Genomic DNA, 16359 nt, shown 5'->3' on the forward strand with positions numbered 1-16359 from the left:
AAAAATTAAAAACCCAGTGATGAATAAATACCACCCAAAATCTTTGTCTCAAAAAATGCTAAAAATGTTTCATTTAATTACAGTATTGCGTGTGACAGTGCTGAAATGTGAAAATTGGCCTGGACAGAAATGGGGTAAAAGTGTCTGGAATTGGAATGGTTAAAAAAATAAAAGGTTTAAAATTGCTTTCATTTGTCTTTCTTTTTTTTTTTTTTTTAAAGGGGGGTGCCTACCCCTGCTGAAATTTTGACCGGTTCAGCAGCAACCAGCCAAATTCTGATCAATGCGTTGCCATCCCTGCTTGTTTGATCCATTTCTGTCAAAGCGTCATGCTGGAAATCTTTTCCTGCCAATCAGTGCTGCTGCTGATCCGTGCATTCTGGCAGCAATGGGTGCAGCTGTCTTGGCAGGGGAGATTCTTTCATCTACCTTGTTTGTGTGGATGGAGGAATCAGTTAGGGCCCTTTCACACCGCTCTGTTGAAAAAAAAAACACATATGCATTTTTTATGCGTTTTTGTTTCATTTTCTGGACTCCTGACTCCAGTCATGCACCTGTAAAACTTGGACATATGACTCAAAAACGCACCATGCATTTTTGGTGCCTTTTCTATAAAAAATTAATGGGACATATGTTTTTGCTGTGCTTTTGAAAAGCATACCAAAGATGCAGCATGCAGGAGTTTTAAAAACGCACCGCACCCGCAGAGCACTGGTGTAAAGAGTTCTAAAAGATTTATAGGAATGCCCCGCTGGCTAAACAAAAATGAAAACTACCTGTGTATAGCCAACTTTATAAAAAGGAATAGGGATCCCGACACTCTATCAGCAATGTCAAGAAGAGCAGAGCTTTATTTGCACAGATGATATACAAATAACCTCCTTCCAGCGGCCTATTTACCATGAGGCCAACAAGGCGTTTGCCTGGGTCTGCAATCTTCAGGGAGGCATTGTCGCCCCCTGCTATTATAAAGCTGCATTTACACATTAGCATTTTGTAGCTTGCAGCTCGAAGCTCCAAAAATGCTCAAACTTTAAAAAATCTATTATTTTCTATGGTGCCTATTTGCGCGGTCAGGTGTGAACAGGCACCATGGAGAACAATTGGTTTTTTTAAGTTTGAGCCTTTTTGGAGCTTCGAGCTTCAAAACGCTCAAGTGTGAATGCTGCCTAAGACAGTGGCCTCCCCAACAAGCTCATCCGAGCTCTCTGCTTGCACCGCTCCTGCAGGTTCCCCACTCCTGTCCCTGCACTCCGGGCCAATTCACCTGTCCCCAGCAGGAGCAAGCCATCCCCTCTGTTGGAATTGAGGAGGAACCGGTCCCTTTTACATCCTTCATGCTGTAGTAACGCTCTCTGCCCTGTCCTCTCCTTCTGGAGCCGCTCTTCAATCAGAGCTCAGACAGCACTCAATGCAAACACAAGAGATCCCACAGCAGAAGGGTTGTTGGTGGGCGGCGGTGGCAGATGGTGGTGGTTGCAGGGGGGGGTATTGGTGGGTGGCTGTGGTGGATGGTGGTGGCTGCAGGGGGGGGGGTATTGGTGGATGGTGATGGTCGCGGGGGTTATTGGTGGGTGGCGGTGGTGGATGGTGGTGATCGCAGGGGGTATTGGTGGATGGTGGTGGTTGCGGGGGGATATTGGTGGGGGGTGGTAGTGGATGGTGGTGGTTGTGGGGGGTATTGGTGGGTGGTGGTGGTGGATGGTGGTTGTCGCGGGGGTGTATTAGTGGGTGGCGGTGGTGGTCGCGGAGAGGTATTGGTGGGCGTTGGTGGTAGATAGTGGTGGTTGCAGGGGGGGTATTGGTGGGTGGCGGTGGTGGTGGTCGTGGGGGGGTATTGGTGGGTGGTGGTGGTGGATAGTGGTGGTCCCGGGGGGCATTGGTGGGTGGCAGATGATGCTGGTTGCGGGGGGGTATTGGTGGTTGGTGGTCGTGGGGGGGTATTGGTTGATGGCGGTGGTTGCGGGGGGTGTTGGTGGGTGGCGGTGGTGGTCGCGGGGAGGCATTGGTGGCAGACAGTGGTGGTTGCGGGGGGGTATTGGTGGGTGGCGGTGGTCGTGGGGGGGTATTGGTGGGTGGCAGATGATGCTGGTTGCGGGGGGGTATTGGTGGGTGGTGGTCGCGGGGGGGTATTGGTGGCTGGCGGTGGTTGCGGGGGGTATTGGTGAGTGGCGGATGGTGGTGGTTGCAGGGGGGTATTGGTGGCAAATGGTGGTGGTTGCAGGGGGGTATAGGTGGGTGGCGGTGGTTGGTGGTGGTGGTCGTGGGGGGGTATTGGAGGGTGGCGGTGGTTGCGGGGGGTATTGGTGGGTGGCGGATGCTGGTAGTTGCGGGAGGTATTGTTGGCAGATGGTGGTGGTTGTGGGGGGTATTGGTGGGTGGTGGTGGCAGATAGTGGTGGTCGCGGGGGGGGGTATTGGTGGGTGCTAGATGGTGGTTGTGGTCCTGGGGGAGTATTGGTGTGCGGCAGTAGCAGACGGTGGTGGTCACGGGAGGGTGTTGGTGGGTGGCGGTGGTGGACGGTGGTGGTCGCGGGGGGGTATTGGTGGGTGGCAGTAGCAGATAGTGGTGGTTGTGGGGGGGTATTGGTGGGTGGTGGATGGGGGTGGTCTAGGGGGGGTATTGGTGGGTGGCGGATGGTGGTGGTTGTGGGGGGGGTATTGGTCAGTGGCAGTGGCAGATGGTGCTGGTCACGGGCAGGTATTGGTGGGTGGCGGTGGCGGATGGTGGTGGTTGCTGGGGGGTATTGGTCGGTGGCAGTGGCAGACGGTGGTGGTCGCGGGGAGGTATTGGTGGGTGGCGGTGGTGGATGGTGGTGGTCGCATGCCTGATTTTAGTGTTGCCTAGGGCAGCACAAGGGATATATACACTGCTGCCCCCCATCCAATATTTTTCCAAGACATAAGGCATAAAGACATGGCACCCCATTGGTTACTTAGACCTGCAGCACACATGAAAGCTGTAGTAAACTACGACTTTATACTTGGACCTACAGGTATGATTACAATAAAACTTCTCTGTACAAACAGTAAATATCTCCTATGCATGTGCCATTTCTGAGAATATCACATTGGCAATAGCAGATGACATCACCAGCACATGCACAGTAAAGCTACGCATTTAAATTGTTACTAAAGTCAAAATTTTTTTAAATTAAAATAACAAACATGTTATACTCACTTGCTGTGTGTAGTAGTATTGTACAGAGCGGCCCCAATCCTCCTCTTCTCGGGTCCCCCACCAGCAATCTTGGCTCCTTTTCTTTGCGTATCCACATAGCAAGCCCTTTGTTATGGGGGCACACGGTTCGTGCTCCCTCCTAAGCTGTGTTTCTATGGAGCCGTGCTCCACAGACTTACATAGTGGAACTTAGGGCCCCCCCACTTCCTACTCACTGCATTTGATTGACAGCAATAGGGCCAATGCTGCTTGAGTGCTGTGCGCAGAAGAAAAGGGAGAAGAGATGCAGTACTTGATTTCTTCTCCCATCACAGAGACACAGAGAAGGGGGAGGGGGGGGGGGCAGAGGATTAGAAAACGTATTTTACCTTAATGCAAGGAATGCATTAAGGTAAAAAAAATGTTTTTAGCTTTATGATCTCATTAAAGCAGAGTTCCACCTAAAAAAAATAAAAGTCGGCAGCTACAAAAACTGTAGCTGCTGACTTTGTAAAATACAGACACTTACCTGTCCCTCGATCCAGCGTTGTCCTCACCACGGCTGGTTTCACCAGCTGTCTTCTCTCCCTGGCACCAGCATCTTTAGTGTGGGCACCCGGCTGTGACAGCTTGCGGCTTCACAGCCGGGTGCCCACTGCACATGTGCGAGAAGCGCTGTGCTTTGTGAATGGTCCTGTAGTCTTCTGAGACCTGTCACGTGTCTCAGAAGACTACGGGAAGGGAGGTGGGGAGGACAACTTACACTTACGATTGCAGCAGAAGTGGGAGTGGGTACCGGTCAAATTTGGGTACCTGCTCCCCCAAGGTGCCAATCCTTAATGGGGATTGGGGGACAAAGGCTTAAAGCGGAGCTTCCCCTTTTGGGTGAAGCTCCACTTTAAGGCACGCTAAGTGTACTGTGAATGCAGAGCACCATGCAGCTATGATGGGCGTATTCATGTGTGGGGGAGATGTTATCAGGGCCCAGCCATTTAAATGGCCGTAGAGTGCAGACCCAGAAGGAAGATTGGGTGAAGATGGGAGCACCAGCAGCTGGTAACAGAGCTGTGGGAGGTCTCCATATGAAAGGCAAGTCTGTCATAATGTGCTGGTATGCAGTGCACTAACCTGGGCCCAGCTTGTGATCTAAGACTTTACTTCCGTCATCATGCGTGTTACATGTGTTAGCATGGTGCGGTGCTATTCACTTTGAACGCACTAACACAATGTAGCTCCAGCGCAGCTATTGCAGCACACCACACTGCACAATGACACACTATCTTGGGTTGTGGTGTGCTGTGTTGCCAAAATGGTGCACGTCTGCTTATTTTTTTTTACAACCTGGTGCGTTGCCATCCCATTCATTTGAACAGGCTAAGGTGGAACTAAACCTAACTTAAAAAAAAAAACTACAAACAGGCACCTGGAATCTGGAGAGAGAACGGCAAGGGATGTACTATCACATTGCTGGAAGGTGGAGGGAAGGAATTCAAGAGTTCATTTCACTTTGACACCTTAATGCTGCCTTCCAAAAGCCACTTACAGCAGAAGGGAACTACAGGGAAGGAAATATGTATTTGATCCCCTGCTGATTTTGAATGTTTGCCCACCCACAAAGAAATTATCAGTCTATAAATCGAATGGTAGGTGTATTGTAACACTGAGAGACAGAATAGCAACAAAAATTTCAGAAGAAATGCATGTCTAACAAATGATGCACTGATTTGCATGTTCGTGAGGGAAATACGTATTTGATCCCCTATCATTCAGCAGGATTTCCGGCTACCAGGTGTCTTTCATACAGGTAACAAGCTGAGATTAGAAGCAGTCTCTTAAAGGGAGTGCTGCTAATCTAATTTTGTTACCTGTATAAAAGACACCTCTCCACAGGAACAATCAAACAATCAGATTCCAAACTCTCCACCATGGCAAAGACCAAAGAGCTGTCCAAGGATGTCAAGGACAAACTATCGCCAAGCAGCTTGGTGAGAAGGTGACAACAGTTGGTGCAATCATTCGCAAATGGAAGAAACACAAAACAACTGTCAGTCTCCCTAGGTCTGGTGCATCATGCAAGATCTCACCTTGTGGAGTGTCAATGATCATGAGAACAGCAAGGAATCATCTCAGAACTACATGTGAGGATCTTGTCAATGATCTCCAGGCAGCTGGGACCACTGACACCAAGAAAACAATTGATAACACACTACGCCGACAAGGATTGAAATCCTGCAGTGCCCGCAAGGTCCTTCTGCTCAAGAAAGCACATGTCCAGGCCCGTCTGAAGTTTGCCATTGAACATCTGAATGATGCAGAGGAGGACTGGTTGAAAGTGTTGTGGTCAGATGAGACCAAAATCGAGCTCTTTGACATCAACTCAACTCGCTGTATTTGGAGGAGGAGGAATGCTGCCTATGACCCCAAGAACACCATCCCAACTGTCAAACATGGTGGTGGAAACATTCTGCTTTGGGGTTATTTTTCTGCTAAGGGGACAGGACAACTGCACCTCATCAAAGGGACAATGGACGGGCAATGTACCGTCAAATCTTGGGTGAGAACCTTCTTCCCTCAGCCAGGGCATTGAAAATGGGTCGTGGATGGGTGTTCCAGCATGACAATGACCCAAAACACACGGCCAAGGCAACAAAGGAGTGGCGCAAGAAGAAGCACATTAAGATCCTAGAGTGGCCCAGCCAGTCTCCAGACCTTAATCTGACTGAAAATCTGTGGAGGGAACTGAAAGTTCGAGTTGCCAAACGTCAGCCACCAAACCTTAATGACTTGGAGAGGATCTGCCAAGAGGAGTGGGCCAAAATCCCTCCTGAGATGTGTGCAAACCTGGGGGCCAACTACAGGAAACGTCTGACCTTTTTGATTGCCAACAAGGGATTGAAACCAAGTACTAAGTCATGTTTTGTGAAGGGGATCAAATACTTATTTCCCTAATGAACATGCAAATCAGTGTATCATTTGTTAGACACGCATTTCTTTTGAATTTTTTGTTGCTATTCTGTCTCTCAGTGTTACAATACACCTACCATTCGATTTTTAGACTGATCATTTCTTTCTGAGTGGGCAAACATTCAAAATCAGCAGGGGATCAAATACTTATTTCCTTCACTGTATACTTACCTTTCCTTCAACGGTCCCATCTATTGCCAGAGCCGGCATCTTCTCCTGGGTGCCAGTCTTCGGCTGTCTTTAGGCTCCATGCACACGGGGCGTTTTAATAATGTTGGTAACGTTAGCTGTGTAAAGTCGCATTAAAAAAGTGAGTTTTTCAGCGTTTATGTATTAGCGTTTAGCTGCGTTTTCGTTTTTAGTTTTTTTTTACGGTGAAAAAACGTCCAAAAAAAGTGGCAAAACGCTGGTTTGCCGCGTTTTGCCACTTTTTACAGCTGAAAAACACCTCTAGAAATCCACAGGTTCTGGGGGGTTTTTCCAGCCAAAAAAAGCTGATTCCAGTCTATGTGTGCATGGACACGTAGGATAACATGCTGGGGAGTTTACTGGCTGCAGAAAAAAACGTCAAAAGCCAAAAACAGCTGCTGTAAAAACGTCCAGTGTGCATGAGGACTTATTGGCCAGCATAGGATGATGTCAATCTTGCGCATGCACAGGAGTCAGTCATCCTGGCACCCAGGGACAATGCCGGTGATGTCAGCTGATCTGCGCATGCTCAGCTCAGTATCCATGCAGGAGAAGACAGCGAGCAGGCAGGTAGGGTCATATCATTGCAGAAAAGCAATTAAAAGCCTGCCTACTTGCTGTCCATGGCAATGGAACTTTAGTTCGGTTTTAAATGGATGTTAATGCGGGGAGGCGGAGACAACTTCCTGATCACGTGATCGATGTGATTGGATGTCATGTGATCAGGAGCCTGTCTAATAGCAAACAATGACCAAAAGCTGTTGGTGATAGTGAGATCAGTGTGCTGGGAGTTCATAGCACAGAACATCCGTTAAAGAGGAGTTCCACCCAAAAGTGGAAGCTCCGACTGTTTGCCTCCTCCCCCCTCCACTGCCATATTTGGTACCTTTAGGGGGGAGAACAGATACTTGGTCTTGACAGGTGCCTGCTCCCACTTCCGGCTCAGTTCGCCGCAGTGAAGTGTGGCAGAAGTTCAGCCTCCTTTTTCCTCCTGCAGAACCTTCACAGGTCCCAGAAGTCTGTCGGACCAATCAGGATGACTCACACATGCTCAGTGGGCACCCGGCTGTGAAGCTGCAAGCTGTCACAGCCTGGTGCCCACAGTTGAGATGTCGGCGCCGGGGAGAGAAGAGGGAGAGAAGGGATGGTGCGGGTGAGTACATCACTGGACCCTGGAACAGGTGTGTATTTATTAAAAGTCAGAAGCTACAGTTTTTGTAGCTGCTGACTTTTAATAAACTCAAAAAAGTCAGGAACTCTGCTTTAAGAACATCCCGAGTGTTAAGCCCCAACCTCCTCGACACAACATCAATGCAGTACACCACCAGGGAGAGGTTAAAGTGGTTCTAAAGGCTCAAGGTTTCTTACCTTCATGCGTCCTATGTATGAAAGTAAAAAATCCTTCTCTGTGCAGCATCCCCCCCCTAAAACTCACCTAAGCCCCTTCTAGATCCAGCAATGTGCCCCAGAGTCTTGGCTATCCCAGGACTCCCTCTTCTCATTGGCTGAGACAGAAGCGGGGCCATTGGCTCCCACTGCTGTCAATCACAGCCACTGAGCCAATGAGAAGAGAGAGAGGGGCTGAGCTGTAGCTTTGTGTGTGAATGCATACATGAAGCAGCGGGTGCCCTCATAGCAAGCTGCTTGCTGTGGGGGCACCCAACAAGAGGGAGGGGCCAGGAGAGCCTGTGAGGGGCCCGAGAAGAGGAGGATCTGGGCTGCTCTGTGCAAAACCACTGCACACAGCAGGTAAGTGTGATGTGTTTGGTATTTTTTTCAGACAAACCTGCCAACAAAGCTTCCGCTAGACATTTGCAGAAAGAATTTGTTTCGTTTCAGATTGATTTGTTAATAATTTCATTTAACTGCATTCATAACAAAATGCGTTTCATCTAGTTTTGTTTTGTTTATTAGCTTTCAACCAAATTTCTCCTATGGATTTGAAGTATTCAGATCGAATTTGAATTGAAACTATTGAATCGATCCGAATTCATTGTGAAAAATAGCTGGTCTCATTCTATACAAATTTCTAAAGACAGTTATATTCTATTTTATATGGTTCTATTTTTTTCTATTCTATAGTTTTATTTTCCATTCTATTCTTTAATATTCTTTGATTTTCTATTCTATTGTTTTACTCTATTCTGTTTTGTTTTACTCTATTCTTTTCTCTTCAATTCTTTTCTGTTTTATTCTATTCTATTCGAAATTCCAATTTCGGTAGAGAGCTATGTTTCTATTTTATTCTAGTCTATTCTGTTCTATTTTACTCTATTCTTTTTTATTCTATTCTGTTCTATTCCTTTATGTTCTATTCTAATCTTTTATTTTCTATGCAATTTTTTTATATTCTATTCTGTTTTATTCTTTCCAAAATTCGAATTTCGAAAGACAGTTATATTCTAATACTTATACACACAGTCTTTGAAGGAAATCAGCAATATGTTTATATTTCGAATTTGTTTTTAAATTTGATTTAATTTTTGCTTCAAAACTAAATTTATTTTCTTTATTTCAGATTCATTATAATTTGCAACTATTGTAATTTGGAAAAATCAGAATGTCCAAATAACGAAAGTTTCGTCTGAATTTTGATTGGGAATGAAACAAACTTCACGTTTAGCCTCTGCACTTTTTTGGGCACTGAGCTTCACACATTTTTTTACCACACAATTTGGTGTGTTTGTTATGTGTTTTGGGGTGCTGGCCATGTTTGGGCTACCATTGAGATCTAATGGCACTGCAAGCGCGTTGAGAAATTTTCATGTGTTTCCAGAGCGTGAAGATGTGCATACAGCCGTAATGCATGTATAAAAAACACGCAAGCGGAACTATACTGCATCTGAGCTTCACAAACCAAAAACAATATTTAATTCATTTTTAATTTTCAAGGCAAACGCAACCATCCATCCTTGTCTCCATGCTTTATTTTGCTGGGAAATCATTTTGAAAACCACCCTCTAGCATTTCTGGCAGTGGCCATCTTGAGTAACGGCAGACGATTCATGTAGTATTTACTTCCTGAAATCCATCTACCCTTAGCTCAGGCATTGGCTGAGCTGAGAACCCTCCCCTCTTGAAGACTGCTGGGAAGTATGACATCATTTGCCTAGGCATGGAAACCAGGAAGTAACTGAAGACATGTAAAAAAAAAAGTTTAAAACAAGTAAATAGTACCAATCTATTTATTAATGCTAGCAGCATAAGGATTAAAAATGGGCCATGTTGATTGAGTGAAGTTCCACTTTAAGTAAGAACAGATTATTTCCTGGAATCCACCAGCCCTTAGCTCAGGCATGCAGGCAGGAGGGTGTGCTTAGATGAGAAAGCCCCTCCTGAACACTCCTGGTATTTATTATATCATTTGCCTAGGCAAGAAACCAGGAAGTAACTGGAGAAATGTAAAAAAAAGTTTGAAACAAGTAAATCTGATTTACTTTCCTATCTATTTTCGAATGGCAGTAGCATACAGATTCCAAATACTCCTGACTGAGAGGGTGATGTCCTGCTTTAATGGAAGCAGAAACATGAACCCAGCCTGTACTGAGAGGACATGAAGGCAGCCATTGGTGGAGCCCTCCCCCTATAAATGCTGTTCGCCTGGCTGTCATTCTGATCCCAGGGGCTGCACTTCATTCTTCGCTACAGACAGTATGCACTCCTTCATCCTCCTGTACGGCTCTGCGGGTTTCCTGTACAAAGCACATCGCTCAGCCTACGGACACGTTCTATGTCCGCTACGAGACACTTCCGTGCTACAATAGGGTTAATGGCGAGTAGTCTGTCCGGTGCCCCTCCCACTAGAGGGCGGATCACACCTACAAGATGACAGGAACCACGCCCCTAGCTACAGGACACCTCTTGGCCACGCCTCCTCCTGTCAATCCTTACGTGTAAGCTCCTGCAGATTCGCGATCCGTCCGCCCCCTGGCTGGACACGCCCCGTGGGCGGGGCTCTGCCAGTCAGTGCACGGGCTGCCGGCTCCATGCGCCCCGGGACCCAGCGGAGGCAACATGAGGAGCGGCTGCAGCAGCGGGGCCATCCCGGGCCTCCTTCTGCTGCTGGTGTTGGGGAGCCGGACTGGCAGAGGTAAGAGGGGGGAGGGGGCGGGCGGTACGACTCGGGGTGTTCGTCCTCATTGTCCTGTTCATGGCTCGCCCTCCATCACATCCAGGCCGGGCTACATCAGCACCACAGCCTCATCCGATCACCTGGCCTCCTCCCCCCTCCATCATCATCATTCCTCCATCTCCCTGTCACTGCCTGCTAATGGAGCAATGCCCCCCCAACTATACTATTCCATATGGTGAGCCATAGATCTGTGCCCTCATCTGCCAGCCCCCCCCCCCGATGTGCCCATCACCTGCACTTTACAGGGACCCCCCCACAGCCCCCCGGTGTCCCCATCACCTGCACTTTACAGGGACCCCCCCCCCCACAGCCCCCTGGTGTGCCCATCACCTGCACTTTACAGGGACCCCCCCCCCCACAGCCCCCTGGTGTGCCCATCACCTGCACTTTACAGGGACCCCCCCTCCCCCCACAGCCCCCCTGTGTCCTCCTTACCTACACTTTCCAGCTACTCTCCCCCTGTGTCCCCATCACCTACACTTTACAAGGACACCCCCCCCACAGCCCCCCCCTGTGTCCCCATCACCAGCACCCCCATAGCCCCTCTGTGTCCCCCTCACCTACACTTTACAGCGACCCCCCCCCCCCCACAGCCCCCCTGTGTCCCCCTCACCTACACTTTACAGGGACCCCCTCCCCCACAGCCCCCGTGTCCCCATCACCTACAGTTTACAGCTACCCCCCCCCCCCCCGTGTCCCCATCACCTACACTTTACAGCTACCCTCCCCCTATGTCCCCATCACCTACACTTTACAGGGACACCCCCCCCACAGCCCCCCTGTGTCCCCATCACCCCCATAGCCCCTCTGTGTCCCCCTCACCTATCCTTTTCAGCAACTCCCCCCCGTGTCCCCATCATCTACACTTTACAGGGACACCTCCCACAGCCCCCCTGTGTCCCCATCACCTACACTTTACAGGGACACCCCCCCCACACACATCCCCCTGTGTCCCCATCACCTACACTTTCCATGGAGAGCCCCCCCGTGTCCCCATCACCTACACTTTCCATGGAGAGCCCCCCTGTGTCCCCATCACCTACACTTTCCAGGGACCCCCCCCCCCCACAGCCCTCCTGTGTCCCTATCTCCGACACTTTCCAAGGACCACCCTCACACAGCTCCCAACTCCCCCAAGAGAGTCTAAGCCTCCTGTCTCCATGCTTTGTTCTAGGCCAGGTTGCTCGAAAAGCAACTGACCTTTGCAGTAGGATTGCAGCCAGGCAGCCGGCATTTCCATGGGGAGAGTTCAGCAGTGGCAGTGTTATTGCAGCACAGTCTCCCTGATGGGACATAGGAAGGTGGGGTGAGCTGAGCGCCCCAACAGATCTTACAGTGGTGTCTGGGGGGAAGTGATAGAGGTGTGCGGGTCTGATGTGACCGGGGTGAGGGGCAGATCTACGGAGAGGGTTGTCTATAGCAACTGCAGACACCGGGCGACTATACAGCACATACTTATGTCTCACCCTAGTCACCCCCACATATCCTTCTCGCCCTAGTCACCCCCCACGTATCCTCACCCTAGTCACCCCGACATATCCTTCTCGCCCTGGTCAACCCGACATATCCTTCTTGCCCTATTCACCCCCCACGTATCCTTCTTGCCCTATTCACCCCCCACGTATCCTCACTCTAGTCACCCCGACGTATCCGTCTCGCCCTAGTCACCCCGACATATCCTTCTTGCCCTAGTCACCCCCACGTATCCTCACCCTAGTCACCCCGACATATCCTTCTCGCCCTGGTCACCCCGACGTATCTTTCTCGCCCTGGTCACCCTGACGTATCCTTCTCGCCCTGGTCACCCCGACGTATCCTTTTCGCCCTGGTCACCCCGACGTATCCTTTTCGCCCTGGTCACCCCGACGTATCCTTTTCTCCCTGGTCACCCCCAACGTATCCTTTTCTCCCTGGTCACCCCCAACGTATCCTTTTCTCCCTGGTCACCCCCCACGTATCCTTTTCTCCCTGGTCACCCCCCACGTATCCTTTTCTCCCTGGTCACCCCCCACGTATCCTTTTCTCCCTGGTCACCCCCCACGTATCCTTTTCTGCCCTGGTCACCCCCCACGTATCCTTTTCTGCCCTGGTCACCCCCCACGTATCCTTTTCTGCCCTGGTCACCCCCCACGTATCACCCCCCACCCTGTATTCCTCTCCTTCTTCCCTGTAATCGCCCCTCACCCTGTACTCCTCTCCTTCTTCCCTGTAATCGCCCCTCACCCTGTACTCCTCTCCTTCTTCCCTGTAATCGCCCCTCACCCTGTACTCCTCTCCTTCCCTGTAATCGCCCCTCACCCTGTACTCCTCTCCTTCTTCCCTGTAATCGCCCCTCACCTTGTACTTCTACACCCCCCTTCCCCATTTCATGGCAATTTACTGCCAGCTTGTGTCCCTCTCCCCGGCTGCTGGTATCCAGTTATCTCCAGGCTGTGTCCCTTTCAGACCTTCACAGCCAACCTTGCTGTACATCCTCAGACTTCACTTGTAATCCTTTCACAAGCTCCAAGCATGCAGCCCACCTTTCGGCGGTCTCTATTGAGGCAGTGCAGTGACTGATGGAGTTGCAGAGTTCAGTGACACACAGCAGCCAAAGTTCGTTCACAGTAACGTTTAGCAACCACATTCAGTTCCCATGAGCTAAGGGAAGACTTCTGATTGGTTGCTGTGGTCCAAAGCAGCACCTTGAACTCCCTTCTAAGCCCGTGTTCAATATTTTGCTCTGCATTCTTTCATTTTTTGCTTTAGTTGGCTGGACATTGCCCATCTTCACCAGCCTCTATCATCCCCTGGCCAGCATTCTACTTGCTTTTGAATCCTGCCTACTTAGAAACATAAAAGAGTGACGGCAGAAAAAGTCCAAGTGGTCCATCGAGTTTGCCTTTTATTTTTAACCTTTTGGTCTTGAGTACAGCTGTATTTGTTCCATGCATGTATAAACTCATTGACATTTGCCTGACTCACTACCCCTGCTGGAAGTATGCTATTTGTTTGCTACAGTGATACTTTCTGAGGTTCAGTTTTGAAGTTTCCTCCGGTTAGTCTTGAGGTCATGTCCCCGTGTGCCTGATTTTGGCTTCATGTTAATTCTGCCCACCCAAACTTTATTCACGCCATTCATATATTTAAAGATCTCACTTGTATCACTCTTCTTTCCATCCTTTCTCCAAGACTGTACATGTCAAGTTCCTGCAGTCCCTCCTAATCTGTTTTATCCTTCAGACCTTTCATCATACTTGTTGGCCATCTCTGGACTCCTTCCATATCACTGATTATTTTTTTTTGGAAGTCTCCAAAACCGGTCACAGTATTCTAAATGAGGTCTACTTAAAGATCTTTATGTATATCACCTCCTGCTGGTGACCCCTCTAGTGATAGCTAAAGATCTATATAGGGGAATCAGGACCTCCTTCCTCCTGCTGGTGATCCCTCTAGTGATAACTAAAGATCTATGTAGTGGAATCAGGACCTCCTTCCTCCTGCTGGTGATCCCTCTAGTTATCACTAAAGATCTATGTAGTGGAATCAGGACCTTCTTCCTCCTGCTGGTGATAACTAAAGATCTATGTAGTGGAATCAGGACCCCCTTCCTCCTGCTGGTGATAACTAAAGATCTATATAGGGGAATCAGGACCTCCTTCCTCCTGCTGGTGATAACTAAAGATCTATATAGGGGAATCAGGATCTCCTTCCTCCTGCTGGTGATCCCACTAGTAATAACTAAAGATCTATGTAGTGGAATCAGGACCTCCTTCCTCCTGCTGGTGATAACTAAAGATCTATGTAGTGGAATCAGGACCCCCTTCCTCCTGCTGGTGATAACTAAAGATCTATATAGGGGAATCAGGACCTCCTTCCTTCTGTTGGTGACCCCTCTAGTGATAACTAAAGCTATATATAGGGGAATCAGGACCTCCTTCCGCCTGCTGGTGATAACTAAAGATCTATATAGGGGAATCAGGACCTCCTTCCTCCTGCTGGTGATAACTAAAGGTCTATATAGGGGAATCAGGACCTCCTTCCTCCTGCTGGTGATAACTAAAGATCTGTATAGGGGAATCAGGACCTCCTTCCTCCTGATGCTGTCCCCTCTAGTGATGCACCCGAGAAGGAATCACCAACTGGAGAATATGTTGGTTTATCTTCAGTCACATCACCCACATACTGTTGGTCTGTAGTAAATCATTCCATGATACCTTTGCATCTCATCATCCCAGCTTGCAGCCATCTCACTCCTGGCCTCATCACTCAAAACACCTTCCTGCCACCGGCTCACTCACTGCTTGGCTCTCTCCCCAGCGCTTCCCCCCTCTGACTGTGAGGAGAACCAGTTCCAATGTACAAACCAACGCTGTATCCCCAGCCTATGGAGATGTGATGAGGACGATGATTGCTCCGATAACAGTGATGAGGAGGGCTGCCGTGAGTCTGGTTCTGGGGGGGGCATTGATGTTATCTCTGCTTCTAATGTTCTGCTGGTTGGAGACCATAGCTGTTGCAGCACCTCTTCAGACGCAGAAATTGGAATGATTTGTGTATGAAAGTTGTACATATGCAATGGTCGGGGTCTAGAAGTTTGTGCTCATGGGGGAGTTGTTGTGGTCAGCTACTTTTTTGTCCCTCAGGCAGAGATGAAGAGAAAGGTGAGCTTCTCTATAAAATGGTGCACAAGGGCTCCTCATGATCAGACCTGGAGGAGTTCACCGCTTCTAGTTCTTAAACAGTATCCTAGGTGAAATGCTTAGTAAGATTCTACTGGATATATTTGTGATTGGATACTGGAGGAAAATATACCACTATGACTACGAAGATTGTCATTGACTGATTGTTCTGGTCAGCATCATGTCTTCAGCCACCTTGAGATCCAGAAACGCATCCCAAGACAATAGATCTAGTGGGGGATGGAACTGGCTATGTTGGTTGACGTTGGCAAATTTCCTATCCACTTGGAATTACCAAGACCTAAATGGGCATATTTTATTCACTGCCTCCATGGCCATAAACATGCACACCAGGCAATAGGACCACGTGTTAAACATTTTATGGTGGTCCATTATTGGCTAAGTGTTTGGCTGTCCTCTGTTTATGGCCATCTTGATGGCTTATGCTGGCCATAGACAGGCCATTTATTGGCCGAATTGTCGGCTGATAAACAAAAAATCGGTTGTTGCCGATGCTGCCACCAAACGGCCGTTTTTTGTGGATTTTCCGGCATGACCGATAAAAAGAAATGAGAAGATCCACGAAAAACGGTCGACGGCATTGCCCCACTAACGGTGTGAATATCGGCCGATTTTTCGTGTGGATGTAAATTTGGCCGATAAACGACCCGTCTATGGCCTGCATTACACTCACATGTTCCTGAGATGGCTCCAGGAACCATGTAAAAGGTGCAGTATGTACAAAGTATACAGAAAGAGGATACTATAGATGTGGGTGTCTGTGCCGAACAGATCTCAGATGGTGTTTGTACTGATAAAGTTGCCTAGTGACCGGTGTGTGCTATCAAATATCATGTGCTATTGTCATCAATAGGCCCTATAATGTGTGGCAATAGATACAAAAACCAGTAACATCTGTGTGATGCGTCAACATGCTTTAATTAGCACCTTTCAAAACAATGGCTGAGTTGTGTGCATGCGTTGAGGTACTTTAAAACGCATAGGTGCGACTAGGTTCTAAGAATGATCTGTGCTAAGAAGATACCTAGGCTGCCGTTGCTGCACTCTTTTGAAGATGCTGGTTGTCTTAGTGATTTGCAACAAGTGTTCTGACTTCACTAGATGCATGCTTGTTCTGAGTCAGTGGTTCATAAAGTATTGAGAGCCAGGGGCAATTGGCAGTTGCAGAAGGAAAGCAGTAACCGCCTGTGTTGCTCCATTAGTATATCTGAACATGGGAGGAAAAGTCACTGA

The 16359-nt window shown here is 48.6% G+C and overlaps 1 protein-coding gene across 1 annotated transcript in view; it reads left to right on the plus strand.

Moving 5' to 3' along the window:
* The first annotated feature begins 10248 nt into the window (after nt 1-10248).
* The window catches only part of LRP8 (LDL receptor related protein 8), a 347550-nt gene continuing 341439 nt past the window's right edge, over nt 10249-16359 (plus strand). Inside the window, exons 1-2 of the mRNA XM_089666537.1 lie at nt 10249-10402; nt 14744-14866. Coding sequence (XP_089522663.1) covers nt 10327-10402; nt 14744-14866 — 199 coding nt within the window. The 5' untranslated portion in view covers nt 10249-10326. The remainder of the gene's footprint in view (nt 10403-14743; nt 14867-16359) is intronic.

This window comes from Staurois parvus, unplaced genomic scaffold, assembly GCF_062004578.1.
Source record: "Staurois parvus isolate SC_StPar_1 unplaced genomic scaffold, SC_StPar_1.0 ptg002753l, whole genome shotgun sequence".
Lineage (NCBI taxonomy): Eukaryota > Metazoa > Chordata > Amphibia > Anura > Ranidae > Staurois > Staurois parvus.